Source organism: Lissotriton vulgaris, chromosome 10 (assembly GCF_964263255.1).
Source record: "Lissotriton vulgaris chromosome 10, aLisVul1.2, whole genome shotgun sequence".
NCBI classification, from domain to species: domain Eukaryota; kingdom Metazoa; phylum Chordata; class Amphibia; order Caudata; family Salamandridae; genus Lissotriton; species Lissotriton vulgaris.
In genome coordinates, this window is record NC_141698.1 from 909,834,688 (window position 1) to 909,860,613 (window position 25,926).

Sequence of the window (25,926 nt, forward strand, 5' to 3'; positions counted from 1 at the left end):
CATGAAGCAGATTTCCTAACGAATTCCGAAGGTAAGGTTCCTTACTTTTACTGTCTACCGAAAATGCTTAAGAACCATTTTCCCCCTCCTGGTAGACCGATTTTGGCAGGTATAGGGTCTTTACTAGAACCTCTTTCGAAATATTGTGATTTTTTCTTTAAGCCTCTGATACAGTCCACTAACACCTATATTAAAGACACTAAGAGCTTATTGGCCATGCTCTTGACAGTTAAACTACATGAGGAATCTTGCTTTCTTGTCTCTCTAGACATTGAGAGCCTATACACCTGTATTCCCCAGGATGCGACCTTAAAGGTTTTGGCGGATGTTTTGGATCAAACTCCGTGGGAGTATAATACTTCCAAAACGTTTGTCATTGAGTGTGCAACTCTGGCATTGAAACGTAATTTCTTCCAGTACAAAAACAAGTTTTTCCTGCAGAAGACTGGTACTTCTATGGGGAGTACATTTGCCCCTAGTATTGCGGGACTTTATGTCCATAATTTCGAGAAAACCCATATCTTAGCTAATACCAACCCTTACACTCTCAATGTTACCCTGGGGCAGAGGTACATTGATGATGTGCTGCTAATATGGAAGGGCACTGAGGAGAGCCTTTTGGCCTTCTTTGATTGGGTGAACACCTGCGATCCTCATTTGAGGTTCACCCACCAATATAGCAGGGAAAGCATAGAATTTCTGGATGTGATGATCACCAGGACTGGTGACCACCTAACTACCAAGATATATTACAAATCCACCAGCAAGAATAACCTGCTCCATTTTACGAGTTTTCATCCGCGCCCTTTACGGGAGAATCTCCCATTCGGTCAGTATCTATGTTTACGTAGAAACTGCAGTAACATCACCGATTTTAAGAAGCAGGCAGATGACCTGACCAATAAGCTCTCACACAGAGGATATCCAGCTGTAATCCTAAAGAAAAGCTGCAAGCGGCTAGAAATCAAAATCGTGAAGCCCTCCTAGAGGAAAACTTAAGAGAAGGGGAACTCGAAACACCGCTGACATGTGTAACAACATACTCTAACATCTCAAATGTGGTAAATCGGACAATAACAAAACATTGGAGAATCCTGACTAGTAATGGCCTCAATTGGCAAAAACCACTTTTTTCCTTTAGGCGCGAGAGAAGCCTGAAAGATGCACTAGTGCGTACTCGCCCTGTTAATAAAAAGACAAGATACAGGACCCAAATGTACTGGCTACCTGGGGTCTACCACCAGTGGTGGGCCATTATCCGTGCGGAGGTTGCAGCATGTGCCATTTGACCACGCCAACCAAAACCCTCAATTTAGAAGAAGGGAAAACCTGGCATCTGAAGAGTCAAACTAATTGTAACACCTGCAACGTAGTGTATCTGATAGTCTGCCCATGCCTCCTGCGTTACGTGGGCATGACTACACGTAAAATTAAGCTACGTATAGGGGAACATCGTAGTAATGTCAGATGCCAGAGGAGTACAACTAAATTGACAGCACACTACTTGGAACAGGGGCATGGTCTGAATGATTTAAAGTGGTCCATTATTAAACACCTGGAACACAGCAGTGAGAGTGCTTTGTTCGAAAAGGAACAAAGATGGGTTCACCGTCTGGCAACCAATCGACACGGACTCAACGATGATGTCCCATGGGGGACAGTGATGAAACGCTGAAAAATGTCTTATTGTAATCATCACTGTTCAAAATTGTCTGGTATTTACAAACATATAAGGATATGATGCACGCTGTAAGGGTTCTCAAATTTTCTAATATACACATGAGGACAAGACCTATATTAAAAGGGTTAAAATTATGTGTGGACGTATTATTTCTCCCTGCACTTTATTAATTCTCCCTTCTTCTAGAGTCCCTTGATGTAAGTGCACGTAACATCATCAATCTGGGTGACCCCTTTGAGATTTCGACGGCTTTAATCTATGGCGATATGCAGTCTTGGTCTGGTGGCCTTTTCCCTTTAATGACCATTGAGGAGATATTGAAATGGTGCGCTGAGAGGAATAACATAGGTCCCATTGGAGGATGGGTTTGTGGGGGCCATAGTGGTAGTTTTTTTGTCCCTTTTGATAAACATTAGAGCATATTCAAAATAGGGCTACTGTTGCTTTAAATCTTGCGACTAACGTGCGTGATCAGATCACGTGGTAAGCATCCACGTAGTTTACGGCGAATAGCGGTAGTGAAAAGGACTGCTCAGTCCGCGGGTCGAGTTGTCTTTTCGAGCCGTGGGTGAGCTGTTGTTAGGTGTCTATGCGGGGAGCCGCCAGCAAACCAGTGAGTACATGGAGCAGGTTAACATGCCTCTCTATATCTCGAAGCCGTACTATTATCGAGGCTATGAATTTTCACGGACCTATTAAGTGTTTAATGAATATCACTTCACTTTAAAATCGCATCATCTAGCTAGCGATTGAACTTGGGTTGTCCGGGATTCAGCCATATGTGTACGCCCTATTTTAGTCTTATTTGTAACCTTTCAACGTAGTGCTAATGAGTTGATGGGTATACACAACATAATTCCATTTGGTGTGTGGTCTGAGTGGGGAATAATTTCAGACTCCCATTATTCCTAATTAGATGCTGTCGTGAAGATGTCCCCCACCACGGACTCATGAAGTAATGTATTTGAAAACAGAGATGTAAGTCATAGTGCTAACCCTATAGAGATGTGCATTTTATCACCGGTGGTTAACTGTGTGATGATTTTGGTTATTACCTTGTTATCAAAAAATAAGGAGTGTTTCCATCTGACTCGTGTTTTCGCCTGTCTTTTTCTTTAAATAGATCAGAAAGAGAAGGTCTGATTTTCATTATACATGAGACAAAAGTGGGAATTCAATCAAGTGAGTTCCATTATACGAGTTATTGTAAAGTTTGATTCAGAGTCTTCTATCCTTCTGTGCGTGACCCTAAAAGCAGACGTTAATACAGACATGATGTGGTATATGTGATAAACCTTTACCCATATGTCATTTCTCGAAGGACGACTGTGTGATTTTAAGTTGATTTTTTATAGTGGAGCATGGACTGAAAAATAATCCAGGTTCACACAGGAGTAGTGTTACTAGTGGCCAAGAGGAACAAAAAGGATGGGACTTATAATCTGCTAATATCAGAATAACTGACTAGTGGGGGAAGATAGATATATATCCCTCTAGCACAATAACAATAATCTTTGTGTATGTGTTTTCGTTTAATTAAATGTTGGTTTTACTATGCCACAGGGTGAGTGAAGGGAATGAAGATTACCAACTACGGTGATATCTTGAGAAAGGAGAAATGCTATATAACAATGTTTTACTTGAATTTTGTTTATGGGTTTCTTCACAGATTCCACAAACCTCTCAGAATAGAGGTAATGCACAAGACACCTACCAATAGATAGAACCCAAGTTGGTAATAACTGCGTTTATGTGAATATCCATCCACCGTGAGTAGACACGTTAGGGGGTGTACTGCCTCGTGTGGTGAGTTTTTTATATTTCTGGTCCTGAGGAATGCTGGGTCGTAAGAGACCAGATAGCTGAAACATGTCGACCGTTTTTTAGGACAAGGAGTTCAAATTTACTTAACTCTTTATGTCCGTCTATACACATTGGTTTTAACTGAGTTCGAATCACCCCTCCATTAAAAGTGTTGGTTGAGGGAGTGATCTACACTCATTTTAATCTGCACCTATTTTGGTTTGATGTTTTTTCTCACATGCACTAACCACAGGAACCCAATGAAGATAAACAGCTACCTACCTTGAGTGGGTGCCTGAGGGTTCCTTTTTCATCTTGGTACTTTCACTTTATTTCTGTGGCACAGTTAATACGTTTGCATGGAGCACTGATTTGTGTTGGAGGCTGTTCTGCCTGACTACTCCTTTGACGTAGTTTTTGTTTGCTACTTTTTGTAAATAATACTCTCTAGTTGTTTACGATTGTTTATCCCTAGGGGCGGGAGAGTAATTATTATAGCCCTTTCTCTCTTGTTGTTTATTCAATGTAAAGTACACCCTACACTGGTATGAGCTGCGCTGAAAAAAACAAACTAAATGCATCTCAGAGAGTCTGGTAATGGAGACTTGAGGGGCACTGTTGAAGGGTAAAAGGCAATCACTGGCAGAGGTGGTCATTGGGAGGTGTCAACAAACATTGTTGCACAGGCCACCACCAGCTCTAGAGAACATTGTGTGCCTCTGGGAAAGAATTAATGTTAATTGAAGCACATGACTGGCGCTGCGATTAACAAGAATACTCACACAATCTCCACTTGATATTTGTCGCTGCACCTCATGCGCGGTTTGGATCCTGGTGCACATAGCCTTGGCTACAGTGCACAGAGACCTTACACTGCCACACATAGAGGAAAAACATTAGAGAGAACATTGCTCACAACCTCGAGTGATTTTCATATAGGAAATCGGGGATCCTAGGGCAATATTATAGTCAATACCTGTAAACAAAGGTTTTCCTTCGGTTTGATTACAGTATTGGTCAAAGGTATTGAGAATATCCTAACACATCAACCTGGCTAGTGAACTCTCTCATCCCCTCCTACATGGCCAGAAATTCCCCCTCCACAGTTGCCTTGACAAATTGCAAATATTGGGGCTGTATCCCTGTCAACATGGTGCAAAATCAGAGGAGGACAAGAGCAGATGAACATTTCCTTTGCCCATGTTTTGCGCGGACGAATCCCAAACAGCTGGCTTTTGCCCATGGATGACAGGAATGAGCCTGAAGGTAGGCAGCAAAACCTGGTCCTCTGTATCCTCCATTTACCCCAATCTTCTTCTGTGTTCTATGGCCTTCTCCAATGAACCCCACACAGTGGCAGAAACAGGAGGTTTTTGCCTAAATGTTTGTTTTTTTCTTGGGCTGCAATGACACAGCGGACTCCGGTCCTCTCAGACCCCCTTCAGCATCGGGCCCTTTAGCCATATTCACTGTTCATTATCAAACCACTAACATAAGCAACTCTAATTCGGATATGTTGAATTTTAAGTTTCTGCCCTTGCTGAAGGAACGCATTTTTGATTGTGGTCCAGTTGATAAAAAGGTAAATGAAAAAAGCATCTTTCTAGAGTAAGCATTACCTGTATGGTCTCTTCAGACTTGCTGCATATCTTTCATAGAATGCGACCTCTCGTGTTAATGACGCCACCGTCCGTATGTTTTCCACAGCTTCTGTTGATATCTATTATGATACGAAAATACAAAAAAAGTTATCAAAGAAAGTGATGATATCACATTAAGTGACACCTTTAATGAAATGCGTTTGAGCCCGTTATTCCATTGGAGAATTACGATTCAACATCAGCAGACTACTTTGTCTAAAATCCAATAGTGATAATTCTGCTCCTCTTGTTTCAATACTATCTCTTAACAAACCTAAGTCTCTCGCCTCTGAGGGAAATGTGTGATGCATTTACTATTTCAGATGACGAAATTTGGAATTCAGGCTCTCACGCATTCAGTGATATACTATGGTCCGGAAGGAGATATCCCAATCAAGTCTTACAGTACAGCACAAAGTTCAAAGTTTATGTTATTCATGTTTGATTAATTAAAATAATGACAGGTACGAATTCATACGGTGCAGTTGCATATTGATTATTACAACATTTCTGTAACTCTTTTCCCTTCTGTATTCATTGCTCTAGGGTCCTATCATGGCCTCATTCTTTGCACTGCACGGGAGCATATGGTATCTCCACAGTTTCAGGTTTTCACCTAAGGCACATATAGTAACTTGAAAAATCTCCTAGCTAATGCATGTACTGCTGACAGCAGAGCTCGGAAACACGAACAGAAACTACTGACCTTTTTTCAACACAACTTGAGTATTGCTAAAATACAATGGGGCATATTATCAAGAAAGCTCAATACATTATCGCCGCTTTTATCGGCAGGAAACTGCAGATAAAACGGCGATAATGGGCTTGATAATATGCTCTATGGAATTCCAATCGAAGCCCATGTTAGATGTGAAGATATCTAACATGGGCTTGGATTGGAATTCCATAGAGCATATTATCAACCCCATTATCGCCGTTTTATCTGCAGTTTCCTGCCGATAAAAGCGGCGATAATGTATCGAGCTTTCTTGATAATATGCCCCAATGTGACAAGTAATCATGGGGTGTGTACATCTCAGGTTGATGAAAATGCAACACTAGTATCCTAGAAGAAACGTGACTCTCCTGCACAATCATTTTATTAAATAAAACATTTCTTAAAATCTATTCAGAGTTTAACAATAATCTTCTACCTTATGATAGTACTGAAGTGCATTGCACTCTTGGAATATTAGGACTCTCTGTTTGCCCGTCTTACTACTGTGTATCCGTTAGAACATTGCAAGAGAGATTTGAGGAATCAGACACCTGGACCCTCAATAGCTATTTATCCTGCACATTGTATAAAGAGATTTTAAAGACAGATGATCTTATGCTGTTAATGATAAATCCTGTTAATGTGTCCCTTAAATTGTGAATAATTCAACTGAAATCTAAAACAGCCATGATCAGACTACTACTGGAAAAAACCTTGAATGGTTGAAGCATCTACATGACATTGCTTCATTTGTTTTCTTGTTCCTCCTAGCGTGAACATGTTTAGTGATGAACTCGAAAAATTTTTAATATTCCCTGTCCTTGTCAAGGGAGGTTTCGACCAACAAAAAGAAAAAACAGTTTGAACAAAATGAGTTTGTAGTAGACCACACGGCTGTCGTGGCACCGATGCTTTGAACTTGTTGGCTGCCTTTGGCTGTGTTGAATCATAATACACTCTTAGGTTTACCCCAGTTATGCAGTATAAAAGTGTCTGAGAATCTTTCTATAGGATATCTGAGAGGTCGGATGCAACACTCTTTTCTTTCCTTATCTCAGACAATGACATTCAAATCCCTCAGGGCCAGGTTTTGTTTCCTTATTTATATTTGGACCCTAAAATGACAATGCCTCAACCCAAGTGAGTTCTTTCTTAGATAGGTGGATAGAAGGCAATATTTTTTTTTGTTTTTTCCTTTTATTTTTTTAGGTCAACCTTCATTCACAAGAGTATTCATCATGCCTAATATTAATTCACCAGAGGATTAACACTAAGGGCCTCAATCGGCAACCCCAGCACACGGCCTATCCCTGCTGATGAGGGGTAATACCCCGAAACACGTGTCCAGGGATGGCGAAGACAGCGAAGATAGCAGAAGATCGAAAGATGATGCATCGCGAACACTTTACTACATTGACCAGAGTCCTTAGGGGCGACACTGCCGGTGTGTGAGTAGTGTGCGACCCCACCCCCATTTGTAACTTTAAAGCTCCCTTGAGCAGCGGGCTGACGAGCCTGGGATCCCGCACCTACGCGCCCGAGTGGTACTATACCTGGCAGATATTGGCAGCCATCGGCAACCCCAGAACACAGCCTATCCCTGCTGATGAGGGGTAATACCCCGAAACACATGTCCAGGGATAGTGAAGACAGCGAAGATAGCGGAAGATCGAAAGACGATGCATCGCGAACAGGTAACTACACTAACCAGAGTCCTTAGGGGCGACACCGCCGGTGTGTGAGTAGTGTGCGACCCCACCCCAATTTGTAACTTTAAAGCTCCCTTGAGCTCTTGGCTGAAGAGCCTGGGATCCCGCACCTACGCGCCCGAGTGGTACTATACCTGGCAGATATTGGCAGCCATCGGCAACCCCAGAACACGGCCTATCCCTGCTGATGAGGGGTAATACCCCGAAACACATGTCCAGGGATGGCGAAGACAGCGAAGATAGCGGAAGATCGGAAGACAATGCATCGCGAACACGTAACTACACTAACCAGAGTCCTTAGGGGCGACACCGCCGGTGTGTGAGTAGTGTGCGACCCCACCACCATTTGTAACTTTAAAGCTCCCTTGAGCTCTTGGCTGATGAGCCTGGGATCCCGCACCTACGCGCCCGAGTGGTACTATACCTGGCAGATATTGGCAGCCATCAGCAACTCCAGAACACGGCCTATCCCTGCTGATGAGGGGTAATACCCCAAAACACGTGTCCAGGGATGGCGAAGACAGCGAAGATAGCAGAAGATCGAAAGACGATGCATCGCGAACACGTAACTACACTAACCAGAGTCCTTAGGGGCGACACCGCCGGTGTGCGAGTAGTGTGCGACCCCACCCCCATTTGTAAGATATAGTTTGAACCTGACTTTGGCATCTGTACATAAGGCCAACTGATACAGAAGATGGCCCACAATATTTTATTGATGGGTCCACCGTCGTGCTGAATCAGAAAGAAGACATAGATAAACTATTAAAACAAGCAACTGAAAGCATTTGAAAATGTCACAATAGTCCACAAACCAGTATCAACAGTGGTGTATATACACCTATGTGAGAAGGGTGCCCTTCACCACGGTGCATTCTAATGACAGAGGTGAGGTGAGCAGATGACTTTCCCATGTACTGGGAATGTTGTTCACTCTCAAGCAGAAAAAGAGGGGGGTGTAGACTACCTCCACCACAATTGCTACAAAACATAAAAGTCATCAAAGCAATGATGGTTAATATATGTAAATGACAGAGAACCCTTTACACTACCAAAACTGCACCAATCATACATCATATACATTACTGGTATGATTATAAAACCTAATGGTGTGGTGGTATATATTGTGCCTGCTTTTCAGAAAGTGAAAGCAGAGCCTCAAAACTGGTCTGTTTGTAAGCAAGAGACAATTGTGCCAATCAAATATATATGACTGAGGCCTGCCCAAAAATGGATTAAGTGACCAGTAGAGGTTTGTGGCGGCATAATCTCTCAACTCCAGAGTTTTCTCTCAGGTCCAAAGCGGTACCCATGCAAGAGCCATCACATACATTTGGGGGCGTCGCTTTGAAGGAAATGCATTTTGACACATAGCGTAGCCTTGAAAAAAAGTGTAAGGCCGTACGTGTCAGGAGACATGGAAAATGTAGTCACATTGTCAGCATGGGCGTTCTAAATGCTCTAGGAAAATACCAGGTGTGCCCCTGGGTTTTGAATCATATGTTATCCATAGAAACCCAATATAGGCATGTTATGAAAAAACATTTGTATTGTCGCTACTGTGGCACCGCCTACCATAACAAAGGACAAAATCAAGCAATGTAACCCAGATGTATTCTGGGACTCCTAGTCATGAGTAGTATTTTCTTTTTTTACAGAGTTTTATGTAGCGCAAACTTGACCCGAACCGGTTATCAGAGCACTTTACATTGCACCAGTTGTGTTACATGACGACACATTCATTTTTGTTAGGGATAAGGAGATTAAGTGTTTTGCCTAGAATCACAGGATGTTCAGCATCATTGCCGAGACTGGAACCCAGTTTCCCAGATTCGAGGGCAACTGCCCTAGCCGTTAGGCCAACTCCTCTCCTAAAGTAGAGGGGGGAAATCTTCCAGTTTGGCAAACTAACTGGAAAAAAAAACTGTAAATCCTCCAAATCTCCAGTATATGTGCTGTTGTGAGGTATGCTTATTATTGTCCGCCTAATGTCTTTGTCAGTGTGTTGTAATGAAATATAGTGTCTGGCCAGCTTTGTGTTCGATTTTTTACATCTTACTGATCTCCGATGTTCAACTATCCTTGGCTTCGCCTTGCGAGTTGTCATGCTAACACATACTTGAGCATGCAAGGACAGGGGATCAAATAGATGACCTCACTAGTTTTACAATTGGCATGGTTCTGCAGAATTCACAGAGGTTTTAATCTTAGGTGTATCTGAGAGAGAGGATTGTAAATTGGCAGATTGAACATGAGCCACAGGTGGAATTGAGCCTTTATTTGTTAAAATGACCAGAGTGTATTCTAACTGTCTTTCTGAATCATCCTGGGCCTCGTGTGCACCACCATATCCTTAATGCTCATGCTTTGTTTTAAGGCAAATAGGGTTTTTTCCAGGTTTTTTTCGGCTGTGTTAAGAAGATATGCCAATTTCAACTGACAACCTTCGTCGAGGTCTCTGCCAAGCGGCCAAAAGTGCTTACAAAGACCAACCTGTCCAAGGTTCGTTTGGGGATTACTTTTAAGTGTGCATCCCTATGATTATTCTGGGAATTTTTGCTGTCCCCTCGATAAGTATGTTTGGGTAATGTCTCTGTGGCAAACAGTCACTTACCTCAGCCACATGGTTCTTAAACTTATCCAGTTCTGTGGAATTTCTACAAAGTCTAAGGAATTGGCCCACTGGGAGATTGTTAGAAAGTGCGTGTGGATGGCGACTGTCATATGCTAGCAGTGAATTACGGGCCATCAGTTCCCTGAGCTCAGAGAAAATAACTCCATCATTAGGGTACAATAGCAAATCCAGGAATTGTAGCGTATCCTTGCTGCATTCGCATGTGAATCTAGGATTGACATTTTGTGCCACTCTGTAAAGCTGCCAAGTGACATGAGATCACCATCAAGGACGACCAAAATGACATCTATACATCTTTTCTGAAGTTTAAGTTTCATCTGGAAGGGGTTATTTGTGGGATAAATGTGAGTGGTCTCAAAACTTGCATTGACAAATTCACCATTCTAGGGGTGAATGTACTGACATTGGAAGCTTCGGTAATTTGAAAATACAGTTGGTCGTGGAAACTTGAAGAAGTTCTCTTTCATCGCTGGAGTGGCACAGTCTGTGACAAAAGAAATAAGGGTCAGATAATCTCGCTCTCTTGATTCTAACAGACTCTCTACTGCATGCAAATTCTCCTATAGTGAATGCAGATATAAAGGTAGCTCCTGGTCACTTACACATGCCATGCTGTATAGATCCACCTTATTGTTAAGCATTGGCCATAGAAAGATTTTTGCATGGGTTGTTGTTAGAAATGGGGGTCTCTAGGTGGCAGAGGTAGGTACCTTTGTCCTACTAGGGACCCTTCTTCTAGTCAAGATAAAGGGGATATCCACTTTAGATAACCCCTGCTCACCCCCTTGGTAGCATGGCACGAGCCGACAGGCTTATCCCAAAGGCAATGTCTAAAGTATTTGTACCAACACTCACAGTAACATACTGAAAACACCACAAATGGACACCACACCAGTTTAGAAAAATAAAATATCTTTATCTAAACTAAACAATACCAAACCTTCAAAAATCCAACATATAGATAGTCAGAATGTCTTTAAAAAAGGTTGTTGCAAAAATAAACTTGTAGATGGTAAATGCGACACTTTTCTCTCAAACTACCTTAAATGCGTAACGCAGAACAAACAAAAGGGTCACAGAGAAGGCGATGCACTCCGGTTGCGATGCGACAAGATGGCGCCTCGATGCATTCTGATGATCTGGTGCAATTAAATAAAATGGCGTCTTTGGTGCAATGTGTCAACGTGGGTGCGATGCATGCACGCCTGACGGTCGTGATGCAACATCGGTAGTTTCTTGAGCACCAACAGGCCCTGCCCTGCCATGGCGATCAGCGGCAATGGTGACACGCTTCCTTAGTGATGCGTTGGCAGCTGCTGCGTTGGCATCGCTCTTCCCCCTTGTTGCATTGCGCTTCCAGCTCCCGGCATCAAGGGCTTCACACACAGTTACAGGCACCTCAGGGCAGGTCAAAACTTCCAGCAAGGAAGTCAGGGAAGCTGGGGGTCAAGTCCTTTTGTGCCTGGGACTTCAGAAACAGGTGGCTAGCTCTTCTCAGGCCCTTGGAGACTTTTCTTCAGATGGACACAGCACACAGCAAAGTTCTTCTTCAAGCAGGGGACACAGCACACAGCAAAGTGAGACCCTGTGTCCTTTTCGACCCAGGTGGGTCCCTTCAAGACTCTGATGGTGTGAGCTGATGAAATAACTAGCACCTCAGGTACATTGCAAGTTACTGTAGAATACAGTGAGTCTGCTGAAATGAATTTAATAGGCATCAAGAAGCATGTAAATGAAAAATAATTTACATGTGTAGGGCGAAGCTCTTTTAGTGGCAAGCACAGACTGTGGTGGAGAGCAGCATAAGGCAGAATTTGCATATCGAAGTGTGAAGCAGAGTGCATGGTAAGGGAGAGAGTGGCTTATTGCTAAAACTGTGTATCTAAGAGACAAGTGCATGAAGAGATGGGTTGAAGGCATCATAGTGCTTGAACTGCTTATATTTAACATCGTTGTAGCTACATACTGCCTTTAATGCTTAGCATTGACCTTACATGATTCTGCGTTATCAGTAGCACTGACTAAGCAATGTGCCACATACAAAGCGTGGGTAAAGTTAAAGTGCATAGAGGCCAGTCCAGAACACCAAGTCAAGATTACTCATCAACTGGAGTTCCAAGCAGAGGGAACCGAAGGTAGAACCTGTAGAAATAACATCCAAGTGGTGGGCATGCAGGAGGGTTCAGAGGGATCCCGTAACACAATTGACTCCCTGGAAGAATGGGTGAATTTGTTTACACTAACCCACACTCTTTCCCCTCTTTTTTCAATGGAAAGAGCACAGAGTTCCTATACATAGTCCTCAACAAGGGACACCTCCACGTCCAATAATCGCAAAGCTGCTTCATTACAAATACAGGGTTGCAGTTTTAAAAGGGGCCAGACATGCTGCTCCCCTGAAGTATAAGAACAGTTGAGTTTCTATTTTCAATCAGCAAAATGACATCTTCTAGAACTAAATGTACAATATTCTCTAATGTTCTCAGTGAAGCTGTAAATAGTACATAAACAGGGTACTCACTTTTTTCAGATCCAGAATCAGCCTGGAAATGGGTGGAAACCCAATTTTAGGGGAACTGCCGTCCCTTGAAGATTAGTAATCAAGCATCGGTGAGTGGTTGCCGAGGGGGCAGAGGAGATGGTAGTCACAAAAAAGCTTGGGAGACTACCAGATTGCCATCCCCAAATGAGTTGTGACAGAGCCAGAAATCTGCCATAGAGGCTTCTTATGCTTCACACCGCCCCTCACCCTTACACTGCACTGACACAAGTTCTGCCTCAAGTGATGATGAGATGACCTCTGTGGATTTGAGTCATGGGGGGGATTATGATTGGGCCTACTATTACAACGCAAACAGAGGATGGCTTGCTATAATACTCTCAATCCCAAGATTCATGGGCCTACTTGGCTAAACCACCTGTGCCTCTACCACACAGCCTGAACCACGATTGCATCTAAACCATGCAGTCCTTTAAAATGCAGGCCTTTACCATGAATTTTTGTGGAAAAGGCTTGAATGGTAAGGGGTTAGGCAAAGTTAAGGTTGCCACTACTCCACCCCTGCACTAAACCCTAAAATGCTAACCCCTACCTCACCTCCCCTGCCCTGAGGCCTAAAAACTTGCCCCTCACCATATACCACCCCACCACCCTGCACTGTTACCTAAAATTACCCAACCCCTTCCACTGCTCTGTGACCTAAAATCCTGCCCCAAATTGAAAAAAACCTGATCTACCCCCGCTCTGAGCCCTAAAACCTTTCCCACTCCTAAATACTCCCCCCACAAACCCACCCCTAATAACTACCCCAATACACTGTCCCAGCCCCACTTACCTTTCCTCATTGAAGCTTCCTGCTCCAACGCTTCCCCCCATCCTGAACATTAGAGCTCTATCTGCCTTAACCACGCATAAGCATGGTTAAGGCAGATGTGTTGTACAGGAAAGCATGGTTATGCTTGTGGTGTTCTGGCACACATGGCTCTTCTTGCATTATTCCAGCCGTTCCCCCGTCAAAATATACAGTGTTGAATATAATGTACTATATTAACGTATACACCTGTAGCATGACAGTTTGCAGATCTGCTGGTCTCCTTCCCCTCTTCAAGTTTCATCAATACATGGTGAATTGTAATTTTCCATCATTTGGAGTGTAAGCTTTATACATGTATGGGTGTGCAGTCTTTGGCTGTAGGCTCTGGTTTAAGTTACATTTGTATTGGTTATACCCCATTGTTATTCCCTATTGGCACAGGCAGCACTGAATTACACATAGGCACAAGTGTTGTGGGGTGGATGGGATGGAGAGCAGTGCGGGAGGCTGTTTACACTACTGGCAAAGGCAACATAGATCATCACTGTAGCACTAGATTCCTGACCCTGAATATACTGGGACTGTAGTTGACGCAATGTTGATATTCCATTTATGCATACATTAAATGAATAGAGGCACTTATCTGTTTCTTGCAAGAGACTCATCTCATTGACAAAGAACTGCAGCAGCTCAGTAATTGCTGGTGTGGCCAGGTTTATGGGACAACATACTCCTCTTATGCACAAGGAGCCTTATTATGGATCCATCTATGCACACCCTTTCAATGTCTCCGAATAGAGATTGATAGTGAAGGTAGATATTTGTTTGCAGGAGGCACTCAAGATCACCAACCAGTTCTTTTAGGATGTATATATGCCCCAAATTTTGAACAAGGGCTTTTGGACTACATTGTCCAGGGTCTTAGCACAATGAGTAGCTATCCAGTGGATATTGGGGGGGGGAGGGCGGCTACAATAATGTCCAAGATCTTATCCTGGATCTCTTGCACTCTCTGCTTCTTGGTTCCCCAGCCTGTCAACATTCACAGCAGTTTGCACTGTGGACGCAGCAATGGCCCCTCTTTGATGTATGGCGTACTCATCTGTGTCCTGCATCTGTATTCGCATTTACGTCTGACCAGACTGTTTCCTCTGCTCTCCAGAGCTTATTCTGCTGGTAGCGTTTTCCGATTATCAAGGGCGAGTGATCTCTGACCACATGGCCCATTTTGTAGACATCAGATGGGGTGCACCGCATCATCCGAATCTTACATGATGACTTTCAAAAGATACATTAGATGAAGCTGCCTTCCATGAAGTTCAGCGCACACATATTACCAATTACCTTGCATGTACTCACACTACTACAACTACACAGGCTGTTAAATGTGACTCGTTTAAGGTGGATACTGGAGCTTCTATATACAGACTAAAGCTGTGATTTGCAGAGAGCTTAGTCTGAACTGCTGATGGGAGGGTTGCGAGCATGGACATTCAACATCCTCCAGATGAGATAATCTATCACGCTTTGCCAGATGCTAAAGCACATTACACAGCACTGATGGGACGCGTCCGATGCTATATATGCTGGATTATGCAGAATACACTGCTTTGATTCAAGCAACAGGCGATAAACCTGGGCACATGCTTGCTTGCTTAGTATGCCAAGAGGTACTATGTCCATTGATCACTGAAATTATACAGGATGGCGGTCCAACTCTGCATGCTCAGGTGGACAAATTGCGAGCATTTAGCAACTAGAATAATATGGTATATCAAACTTTACCTGTGTAACATTTATTAGAGCCTTTATCCCTACCTTTCATCATTCCAATTGTTTGTGAGGAGCTTGATGAATTAATTACTACCGCAACCCCTTCCACAGCCCTGGGGCCTAAAACCCTGCCCCTAATTAAAGAAAACGACCCGTTACCCCCCACCCTAAGCTTTAAAACCACCCCCTACTAAAAACTCCCCCACAAACCCCTTACTCCTAAATACCCCCTCAAACACCTCCCAGAAAACTACCCACACTAAACCCAGCCTCTGTTAAGCTCATGCAACACATACATAAATCCACCCACCTAAAGAGTCACATTCTAAACTTAGCTTGAACCTTTGACTGCTCACTAAGCGGATTATTTACATGCCCCTTGCGCCGCCGGTGCGTCAATTTTTCGAAGTGCCGGCTGCGCAGTGTGCAGACCCATATTTACAGGGCCATGCAAAGCCACCCTGTGTGAGGCCTAACGAGGTGCAACAAGGAGAAATACTTTAATTTCTCCTTGTTTTTTTCCTCTTTCTATACTTGCTGCATTCTGCAGCACACTTAGAAAGAGGGAAATGCTTTTAATGGATGGGTGTACGTTCCTGCACAAAAATAATCATTCCCTCAGCGCAGGCACCCTTGCAAAATGACGCAAGGGTGTCTGCACTGGCGCATTACAGCCAACGGTGCACCATATTGTTTTAAATATGACTCATCCCTGTGATTTTAAAATGACACATCTTGGCGCAGAAAAATGGCTGTGTCATTTTGTTGTAAATCAGGCTTGATGTCATGCAATATTGAACCCTGTGTCTGATGTGACCACTACTTTAATCATTTAGATTTGTTAATCCCCTGTGCTCATAGGTCAGAGTATTGCACAAACTAGAGAAGGAAAAGATGATCGACACTTTGGAAAATTCCACGCCAGAATTGAAAAATAATATGATTGTAGTAGCCCAGTCCTTCGATAATTTGTTATGTTATGTTATGTTATAGAAGTTTTATGTTGCGCACAACTACTCGAGAGTATCCTGGCGCGCAAAGTTACCGTAACCTGGCAAAGCAGAAGAGTTTAGACTGGAAGGTTAAAGAAGAAGGTTTTGAGTTGTTTTTTAAATAACCTAGAGTCCTGGATGTCGCGTAATTCCAGGGGGAGAGAATTCCAAGCATTATCTGCTTTCACAGAGAGGGCCTGACCACCAAGAAGCGTCCTACGGAATCTGGGAGTCACCAGCCGGCATTGGAAGGCTGAGCGCAGCGCCCTGCTCGGAGCATAGAAAGCAAAACGCTTCATAAGGTACATTGGACCAAGACCGTGTAGGGCTCTCTGGGCCAGAGTGAGAGCTTTGAATTGTATTCTATGTACCACAGAGAGCCAGTGTATATCTCGCAAGTGCTGTTTTACGCTTGATCTTCTGGAGATGTTGAACAGAAGTCTGGCTGCGGCGTTCTTTATGGTCTGCAATTTCTTAACCAGATAACCTGGAATGCCGATGTACAGAGCATTGGCGTAGTCAATGCGGGAGAGGATAAGGGCTCGAGCGACCTTTTCCCTAGCAGGCCTGGGAAGCAGAGGGAAGAATCGTCTTAGAGATTTAAGAGTACCAAAGCACACTCCGGTGAGTTTCTTAATTTGCATTGAGAAGCGAAGGGCTTCTCCAAACCATACCCCCAAATTCTTGGCCCGGGTGCCCACAGAATTTGGTTGGGGAAAGTCAGGAGGCCACAAGGATTCTCTAAAGGCAGGAGGGAACTGCCGTACAAAAGGACCTCCGACTTGACCTCATTGCACTTCAGTTGAGCAAGTGCAAGCCACTGAAACACCGACGCAAGACTTTTCTGGGCCCCTTCGGTTAACAGGTCAGAGTCTTTCCAGGTAAAAAGCAGATGGCTATCATCGGCATAGCTATTATTTTTGCTCCCAGCTCCTCTGCCAAAAAGATCCGCGTAGTCAGATAAATGTTAAAGAGCAAAGGGCTCAAAGTGGGACTCCCGTAGACACTATCCTGGCAGCAGAATAAAAAGGTGGCATCCAGACCTGCTGCGTGCGTTCTTCCAGGAAGGATTTCAGCCAGTCCCAGGCCGGGCCCGCGATGCCAATGTCTGAAAGGCGAGTGAGAAGTAGATGATGGGGCACCCTATCGAAGGCGGCAGAAAGATCGAGTAGGACCAAAGCTACTCTGCTGCCAGCGTCCAGATATTCCCTGATCACCTCAGCCATTTCCACCAGTGCAGTCTCTGTGCTATATGATGCCCTAAAGCCAGATTGCGCCGGGTGTAAAACTCCGGATGCTTCCACATATGCCTCAAGCTGTCGAAAGACCACCTTTTCGCAAATCTTGGACATTGCCGGGAGGAGAGAGATGGGCGTTAGCTGGTGGGTTTAAGTGGATCCAAGGAGGTTTATTTTTAAAGTGGCAGAAGCCTGTTTCCAAGCCAGGGATACAGTGGCAGTCTGTGGAGAAGGATTAATAATTGTTTTAACCTCTGGGAAGACCACCTCTGCCACCCCAGCCAGGACTCTAGCTGGGCAAGGATCAGTTGGAGAGCCTGACTTGAGAGATCTAAGAATTTACTGGCTTAGAAGAGGAAGATATTGGTTCCCCGATTAATAAGCTTAGCACAAGAAATTGGCTTGCAACACCTTGGTTCTGTCAGCAGCTAAGTGCTCATATGTGTTTGGTTGGGCATCTCAGCCCGACCAAAACACACTTGCAGACTTAGGTTTTCTCCAGCCCAGCTGCATTGAGCAGCTGGGCGGGAGAAACACCACAGACTCCGTGGTCTGAGCAGGGCACAGATCAATCAGGGGCTGCTTGGACCCAGGCAGATAGGAGGTGGTGAACACGATGCTGGAGGGGGACGCCAGTAGCGGCAAAAAGTAAGTTTTATATATATTTTTAAAAATTGTACCCCCTCTCCCCATGCAACGCCTCCTGCGCAACATCACCCGCCCCACCACCCTTTGTTTATGGCGGCCGCAGCTGTAATTCTTTGAAGCTAAATGCTGAAAAGACTGAAATTGTTGTCTTTAATAGTAATCTCACAGCCTGTACTTTTCACTGCTGGGTCTGTGAAATAGGTCTACTTCATACACCAAAGGTTGTGGAAAAAAGTCTGGGGGCCTCATTTATGAGGCTGTGCGTCACTTTTATAACGCCGGTGCATCACTTTTTGTGAGGCACCAGCAGCGTAAAAAATATGCCTTGTTGCACCATATTTACAAAGTGACGCATCTAGGTAGATGCGTCGCTTTGTAAACCCCTGCGCTACATTCTACCTGCGCCAGGTATAATGTATGCAGGGGGGGGCGTTCTGACGCAAGAAAGGGTCATAGAATTGACGCAGGGAAATCTATAAGATTTCACTGCGCCACTTCTAGGACACAAATCCGTCAATTTCTTACTCCTGCCTCACAGCAGGCGTAAAACTGATGCAGGCCCTTTCACATGGGGCTTGCCCCATGTGAAAGGACACATTGCTGGAGTTGCCTTACTTGTGTGACACACTCCAGCAATGCGTCACTTTTGCGCCATACAGATACGTCAGAAATGCTGACATATCTGTAACTCCTTGCGCCATGATGCATCATACTGTAAATATGACGCATCATTGGTGTCGCAAGGAGGGGGCATTGAAAAGTGATGCATCGCTGTTTTTACACAGCGATGCGTCACTTTTCATGAATGAGGCCCTGGGTATTTTAGTGGATAGGCAACTGACCCTGGGACCAGAAATTAACAGTGGGGTTTCAAAAGGGGATTTTATACTCCAGACTTTGAAGAAACGTAATTCCTACCTTTCCTTGTAAGCCATGAAAATTATTACAATGGCAATTATTGGTAACTGCTTAGACTATGCTAATAGCATCTATTTGGGTCTGCCAGAATGTGATCTGCGACTAGTCCAGCTCTTTCAACATGCTGCTGCAAGGTTGGTGTAGGGCTCCCGAATGGACACACCTGTCCTATTCTAAAGCAAATTCATTGGCTCCCTCTTATATGGTGCATTCAATTTAAAGTATACTGTCTAGTCTTTAACCCCTCCCATGCTCATGACGAGCTGAGCTCGTCATGAGCCACGGCGCTCCGGTGCTCATGATGAGCGGCCCGTGGAACGCCAAGGTGCTGGGAGAATTCCCCTGCTGTGCTGAACGTTCCACGGGAGCCAATGCACCTGTGACAAGCTCAGCTCGCCGTGAGCACAGGAGCACTGTAGCTCATGACGAGCTGAGCTCATCATGAGCATGTGGGTGCTGTGCGTGCCTCCCTTCCCCCCAGCACAGCGGGGGAATAACCACCGCAGCAAAAGGGGTTAAGGCTATTCATAGATTAACCCCAGACTTTCTTGCAGGGTGCATTATCAGATATATTCCAACATGAACTTTGCGCTCCTCTATGGCCAACTTGTTAGCGGCACCAAGATTTTGCAAGGCTCAGATGAGCGGGTGGAGGTCCTCAGTTCTAGCCCTTAAGATATGGAATTCTTTTTCACTTCACATTCGATCATTGCCATTATTGGAAATGTTCAGACGCGTATGAAAACATGGCTTTTCAGAAAAGCTTTTGGCTCTGATACATAGTCTCTCCTATTACCTGCTTGTAGTCTCTGGAATATTAGTGCCATTATACCTATGGGTGAACGTGCGCTTTATAAGTACCTCGACCACAGGAATAACACATGTTGTTTATGAAATAGACACAGTTAAAAAAGTATAGTTATTTTTAAATGCATCCAATCCGATCACCTTTCCTAACTTTCACTACCCCCTCTATATTTCTTTTATTAAATGTTTTGCTTGTTTGCTCCATATGGATAAATATTTTTCTGGAAAAAAATACTGTGTCACAAAAGTAATAAAGAGATTTAGGAAATGTTGAAAGTGTAATTGTGCATCTTCTACAGTATACCATAGATGTCATGTCCTCTTATCCATTGCATGGAAAACATCTGATGCATGCTTCAGAAGTCTCCACTCAAACACCACCTCCGGAGGTGCAAGGGAAAATATTCCTTTTGTTTGATGAAAAGCAGCATGCCAGGGGTTTTGATCAGCTCTGAAACTGAAAGCAGTAGCTACTAAGATCTCTGGATCCTTTAAATTAGTGACACAGCTCAGCCCCAGCAGCATATATTTGGAGAGTAAATGTACCATTGGAAAGGGGAGATGGCTCCTTTTCAGGGGTGCCTCTTACTAGTAGATCCCTACGCAGGGATCACTGCAGGAGGCTAAATCCAGACCAAGAATCAACACCATTTAACCACCAGGTAGAATTGAGGCAAATCGACCCCTGTAATGGGCAATTGACCCATCCTACTCAGGCCCTAGTACTTTAGGCAGCCATAGGGGTAGATCTCCAATCAGTCTGCCTCAGTGATGAAGAAAGCCCATATGACATTTGGATTTTTTTATCACTTAAGTGGGGGCCTGAAACAGCAGAAATACTTTGTGTCTCCTGGGTGTGCAGATTAGAGTGTTTGGCCAGGGGTGATGAAAGTCCAGAAGAAATCTGGAACTGGTGTTCAACAAAAGAAATTAGATGAGGAGATGATTTATCCTGGCACTAGGTTGCCCCCTGCCACCCCAGGTACATGACAGTCTTGGGTCCCTGCCAATCTGCCAGCTCCAGGGTTTGCAGAAAATTCACAAGATACTATTGATTGTTTTAAAAATAAGTTATTTGATCAGGTGCAGAACCTCTCCTGGCATTGCACCACCCCCTTGCTCCACAGACAAAAGATAGTGTAGTTTGTGAGGGTTAGAGTAGTGTTAAAAAAGGAATGAGGTGGAGGCCAATCTGTCCTGTCAATGTCTTGCTCCCTCTTATCCTCAGAAACCAAACAGCCTTTCGGCCTCCTTCAGAGGCAAATTGGGGGAATATACTGCCAATTTGTTAGCCAAAACATAAAAACTATACAAAAGAATTTCCAATTTTCTTTCATTTTACGCAGTACAAAATTAGGCTATGAGTCTATTGGTGAAAAAGGAACCCGATCAATTCTGAACATTTCTACCAATCGGAGACCTATGTCAAGTTCAGAGATCAGCATATTTTTCTTCTCAAAATGTCCTTCAAAATTCAGCACTATTCAATCCAATTTTGTCTAAGTAGTGAATATGTGGGATATTTTGACTCGGGATCAACCTGCACTGAGGAAACCCACTCAACTATACGCCTGTTTGAATACTAGAGACCGGGAGAATCTAGTGAAGTGTAGCTTCTCTGAAGTATTTCCTAAGTATTTCCTACCCAGAGTACCATGTAAATATCAAATATATGTGTAAAAACCCTTAATTTCATCTCAGTTTTATTTGAGGATGTCTGCAGTACTTGGTCCAGGGGTCAGTCTACACTGAGGGAATACTACCAACCCTGGGCATTTCTAATGGCAAAGGGAATCCAGGCTGCTGTGACTTTTATTGATACTAACATGTTTTCCTAAGCAGAAGGCCCTACAAACATCAAAACTATGACTAAAAAAAGAATATTCTCTCAATTAGCCTAGGTGATGGCTGGGGTATTGTGGCACATGGTAAGCCAGTACCCAAGGATCTCTACAAATATGATGGAGTTTGGAAAAGTAGAGATGCAAGGCGATCCAGGGTGGTAAGCCTTGCACTGATGCCAGCAAGTTATCTTATACAGAACGTCCTGTGTCAAAAACATGCCTAAACATCCACTATTTCTTCTTACTTTCCACAGGGAGAGACTGCAAGTTGTGGGCCAGGGTTTTGCCGGCACATAGAAAACACTAGTAAAGCATGGGTATTTCTGAAATCTGGAAACTCACTGAAGTAAAGTTGTGTGTGGCTTGTGTTGATACAAGCAAATGGCTTACAAGCACCAATGCTACATACAACTAAATTAATCTCTGCTGGAATGGGAACCAACTGCGTTTGTTATGCTCGGAGCAAGGGGGGGTGGGCTGCCAGTAGCCAGGAAACATTTTTGAGCTGACAACTAAAGTTTAAGGGAACATTATGGTTATAGGATCGGATGGATCCCACTATCTTTTCTTACCCAGAATGCCTTGCAGATGTCAAAATTTTTTAAAAAGAAAGCTCAAATACCGTACAAATATCTGACCAAAAACTTGAGAACTTGTAGTCAATGCCAAAAGTCTTACCAGTCTGCATTTCACTTCTTTCCTAATAAAAATAGTCCTCATACCTACCTTTAAGTCTCTTGCATGGAAACGGACCAAATATGAGACTATGTATAGAGAAAAATGACAATACATGAACGTCACAAGGTCACAGTTTTGACCCTTTCCTATTCAGCAACTACTAACATTCCAAAAGCATGCCATGTGCAAAGAATGATAGAAGTTCATATCTTTGATGTTTTCTGCCCTGGGCTGTAGACTTAGCGACCGCTGAGCCTGTTCCAGGTGAGGTCGCCCCCACACCGCTGCTCCTGCCCGCTGTCTGCCAGCACCTTGCCCTGCTGACTGCGCTCTTCCTGCTGCTGCCTTCCCTTGCCCTGCAGCCCGCCGTCTGTTCTCCTGTGTGTCCCCTGTTGCCGTTCGCCTGCTGACTTTACTTTTTTCTCCCCCTTTGCAACCCGCCGTTATTTTGTGCCTTCTACTGTTTGCCCAGTGTTCTTGACTTGTGTTCCCCTGTGTTCCCCTCTCCCTTCTCCCCTTTTGCCTTCTGTACCACCACTCCTGCGCGCTCCCTGCCCAGCCGCCGGACGACCCAGCCACCGCTGAGCCGCCCTCGGGCCTCCTTTCCCGCCACTGCCTCCGGCATCCCCGCCCCCCTCCTGCCCATTGGCCGCCCCGCTCCCGCCACCCAGCTGACCCGCCCTCCCGGCTCCTCACTTATGATGACCTCAGAGCGACCGCGCAGCGGACGCGCGCAGCGGGAGCAAACTCTTGAGTGCCGAAGGTGCGCCAAAGGTAAGCCCGTCTACGCCCGTCCGCGCCCGGACCGCGCCCAGCGCCAGGACCCCTGGACCCCGCAGACCCCAGCCCACCCGCCGGACGTACGACGCCGCCACCCTCAACGCACTCAACACCGCCCGAATCCCGGGATGCTACCGAGCCACCCCGAGACGCACCCACGGACCCTTCAGCTGCCACTCCTGCAAGTTCACCTGCATCCGGACCTGCACTGCACCCGCACCCACCAAGCCGAACACCAGCAGAAACCACCTCAAGTGCATCCTGCTCAGCACCCGCTCCGCCCACAGACACGCCGTCGAACTCTGGAACCTCCTCGACACCACATCTCCAGACGTTGCCTTCCTCACGGAAACATGGATGAACGCCTCATCAGCGCCCGACATCGCCATCGCCATCCCGGACGGATACAAGATCACCCGGAGGGACCGCGCCAACCAGACGGGAGGAGGCCTCGCCATCATCCACAGGAACACCATCCGCATCACGACCAACACCGACGACACCCTGACTACTGCCGAACACCTACACTTCCAGATCCACACCGACCCCAAGACCACCCTCAGAGGCACCCTCATCTACAGACCCCCGGGACCACGCACACAATTCAGGGAAGACATCGCCGACTTCATCAGCCCGCACGCACTCCCCTCCGCTGACTACATCCTCCTCGGGGACCTCAACTTCCACCTGGAGAACAACAACGACCGCAACACCACCACCCTGCTGGACAACTGCGCCAACCTCGGTCTCAAGCAGCTGGTGACCACCCCCACCCACTACGCCGGACACACACTCGACCCCGTCTTCTCATCCAGCAAGGACATCGTCTTCAGCCACGCCACCGGACTCCACTGGACGGGCCACAGCTGCGTCCACTTCAGCTTCAGAAGAACCACGATCCACCACCACCAGCAACAGGTTGCACGAAGAAGCTGGAACAAGATCACAGCCGACCAACTCGCCGCATCCCTGAGCCAGCACCCTCCCGCCAGCTCAGCGAACCCCAACCAGGCCGCCGACAACCTCACGAAGTGGATCAGCAACTGCGCAGACGACCTCGCCCCACTGAGGACCCCGCCCAGCAGACCCGGCAGCAAGACGGCCACATGGTTCACCGACGAACTCAAGAGCTCCAAGAAGAACTGCCGAGTCCTCAAGAGAGCCTGGCGAAGAGACCCAATACCAGACAACATGACCACCCTCAAGCTTGCCACCCGAAAGTACCACCAACTGATCCACACCACCAAGAAAACAGCATTCAAGGAACGGCTGGACAACAACGCACACAACAGCAAGGAAATCTTCACCATCGTCAAAGAGCTCTCCAACCCCAACGCCGGAAACAACAACATCACCCCATCGCAAGACCTCTGCAACTCCCTCGCCTCTTACTTCCACAACAAGATCGCTGACAAACACAACAGCTACAGCACACAACCTACGCTCCCCATGTCAGCACCAACGCCCCCCACCACCACCACCAGCGCCTGGACCCCGATCAGCACCGAAGACACCATCCGCACGATGAACTCCATCCACTTGGGATCTCCAACCGACCCCTGGCCTCACCACGTCTTCAACAAGGCCGACGCTATCATCACACCCCACCTGCGGGACATCATTAACACCTCCTTCGACACCGCCACCTTCCCGGAGAGCTGGAAGCACGCCGAACTCAGCGCTCTATTGAAGAAACCAACAGCGGACCCCACCGAACTCAAAAACTACCACCCAATCTCGCTCCTCCCGTTTCCAGCCAAAGTCATTGAGAAGATGGTCAACAAGCAACTGGCCGCCTTCCTTGAGACTAATGGACCCCTCACAGTCTGGCTTCCGGGCCAACCACAGCACTGAGACCGCCCTCATCGCAGCCACCGATGACATCCGAGCCCTGCTTGACAACAGAGAAACAGCGGCCCTTATCCTCCTAGACCTCTCGGCGGCATTCAACACTGTCTGCCACCGCACCCTAGGGCAGCGCCTCAGCAACGTCGGGATCCAGGAGAAGGCACTGGAGTGGATCATCTCCTTCCTCGCTGGAAGGACACAGAGAGTCTGCCTACTCCCGTTCAGATCAGAAGCCACCGAAGTCATCTGTGGCGTACCTCAAGGCTCCTCGCTCAGCCCCACCCTCTTCAATGTCTACATGAGCCCCCTCGCAGCCATCGCACACCAACACAACCTCAACATCATCTCCTACGCCGATGACACCCAGCTGATCCTCTCCCTTACCAACGACCCTGCCACCGCCAGAGCCAACCTACAAAAAAGGGATGAAAGACGTAGCCGAGTGGATGATGACCAATCGCCTGAAACTGAACTCAGACAAGACGGAAGTCCTCATCCTGGGCTCCATCGCCCTCTGCCTGGGATGACTCCTGGTGGCCCCCCGCCCTGGGCACTGCACCCAAACCGACAGACCACGCACGCAACCTGGGCTTCATCCTGGACTCCTCCCTCTCCATGACCAGACAAGTCAACGCCGTCTCCTAGTCCTGTTTCAACATCCTGTGCATGCTACGCAAGATCTTCCGGTGGATATCCACCAAGACCAGGAAGACTGTCACCCAGGCCCTCGTCACCAGCCGTCTGGACTACGGCAACGCCCTCTACGCTGGAACAACCGCCAAGCTCCAGAAGAGACTCCAGCGAATCCAGAACGCCTCAGCGAGACTCATCCTCAATATCCCCCGACACAGCCACATCTCCGGACACCTGAGAGACCTGCACTGGCTCCCGGTCAACAAG

At 45.9% G+C, this 25,926-nt stretch overlaps 1 protein-coding gene across 2 annotated transcripts in view; it reads right to left on the reverse strand.

Annotated features, from left to right (window-relative positions):
- Positions 1 to 25,926, reverse strand: part of LOC147688996 (ATP-dependent translocase ABCB1-like) — a 684,547-nt gene that overhangs the window by 179,040 nt on the left and 479,581 nt on the right. For both annotated transcript variants that reach the window (XM_086941883.1, XM_086941882.1), the window contains exon 20: positions 5,104 to 5,204. In XM_086941883.1, coding sequence (XP_086798009.1) covers positions 5,104 to 5,204 — 101 coding nt within the window. The remainder of the gene's footprint in view (positions 1 to 5,103; positions 5,205 to 25,926) is intronic.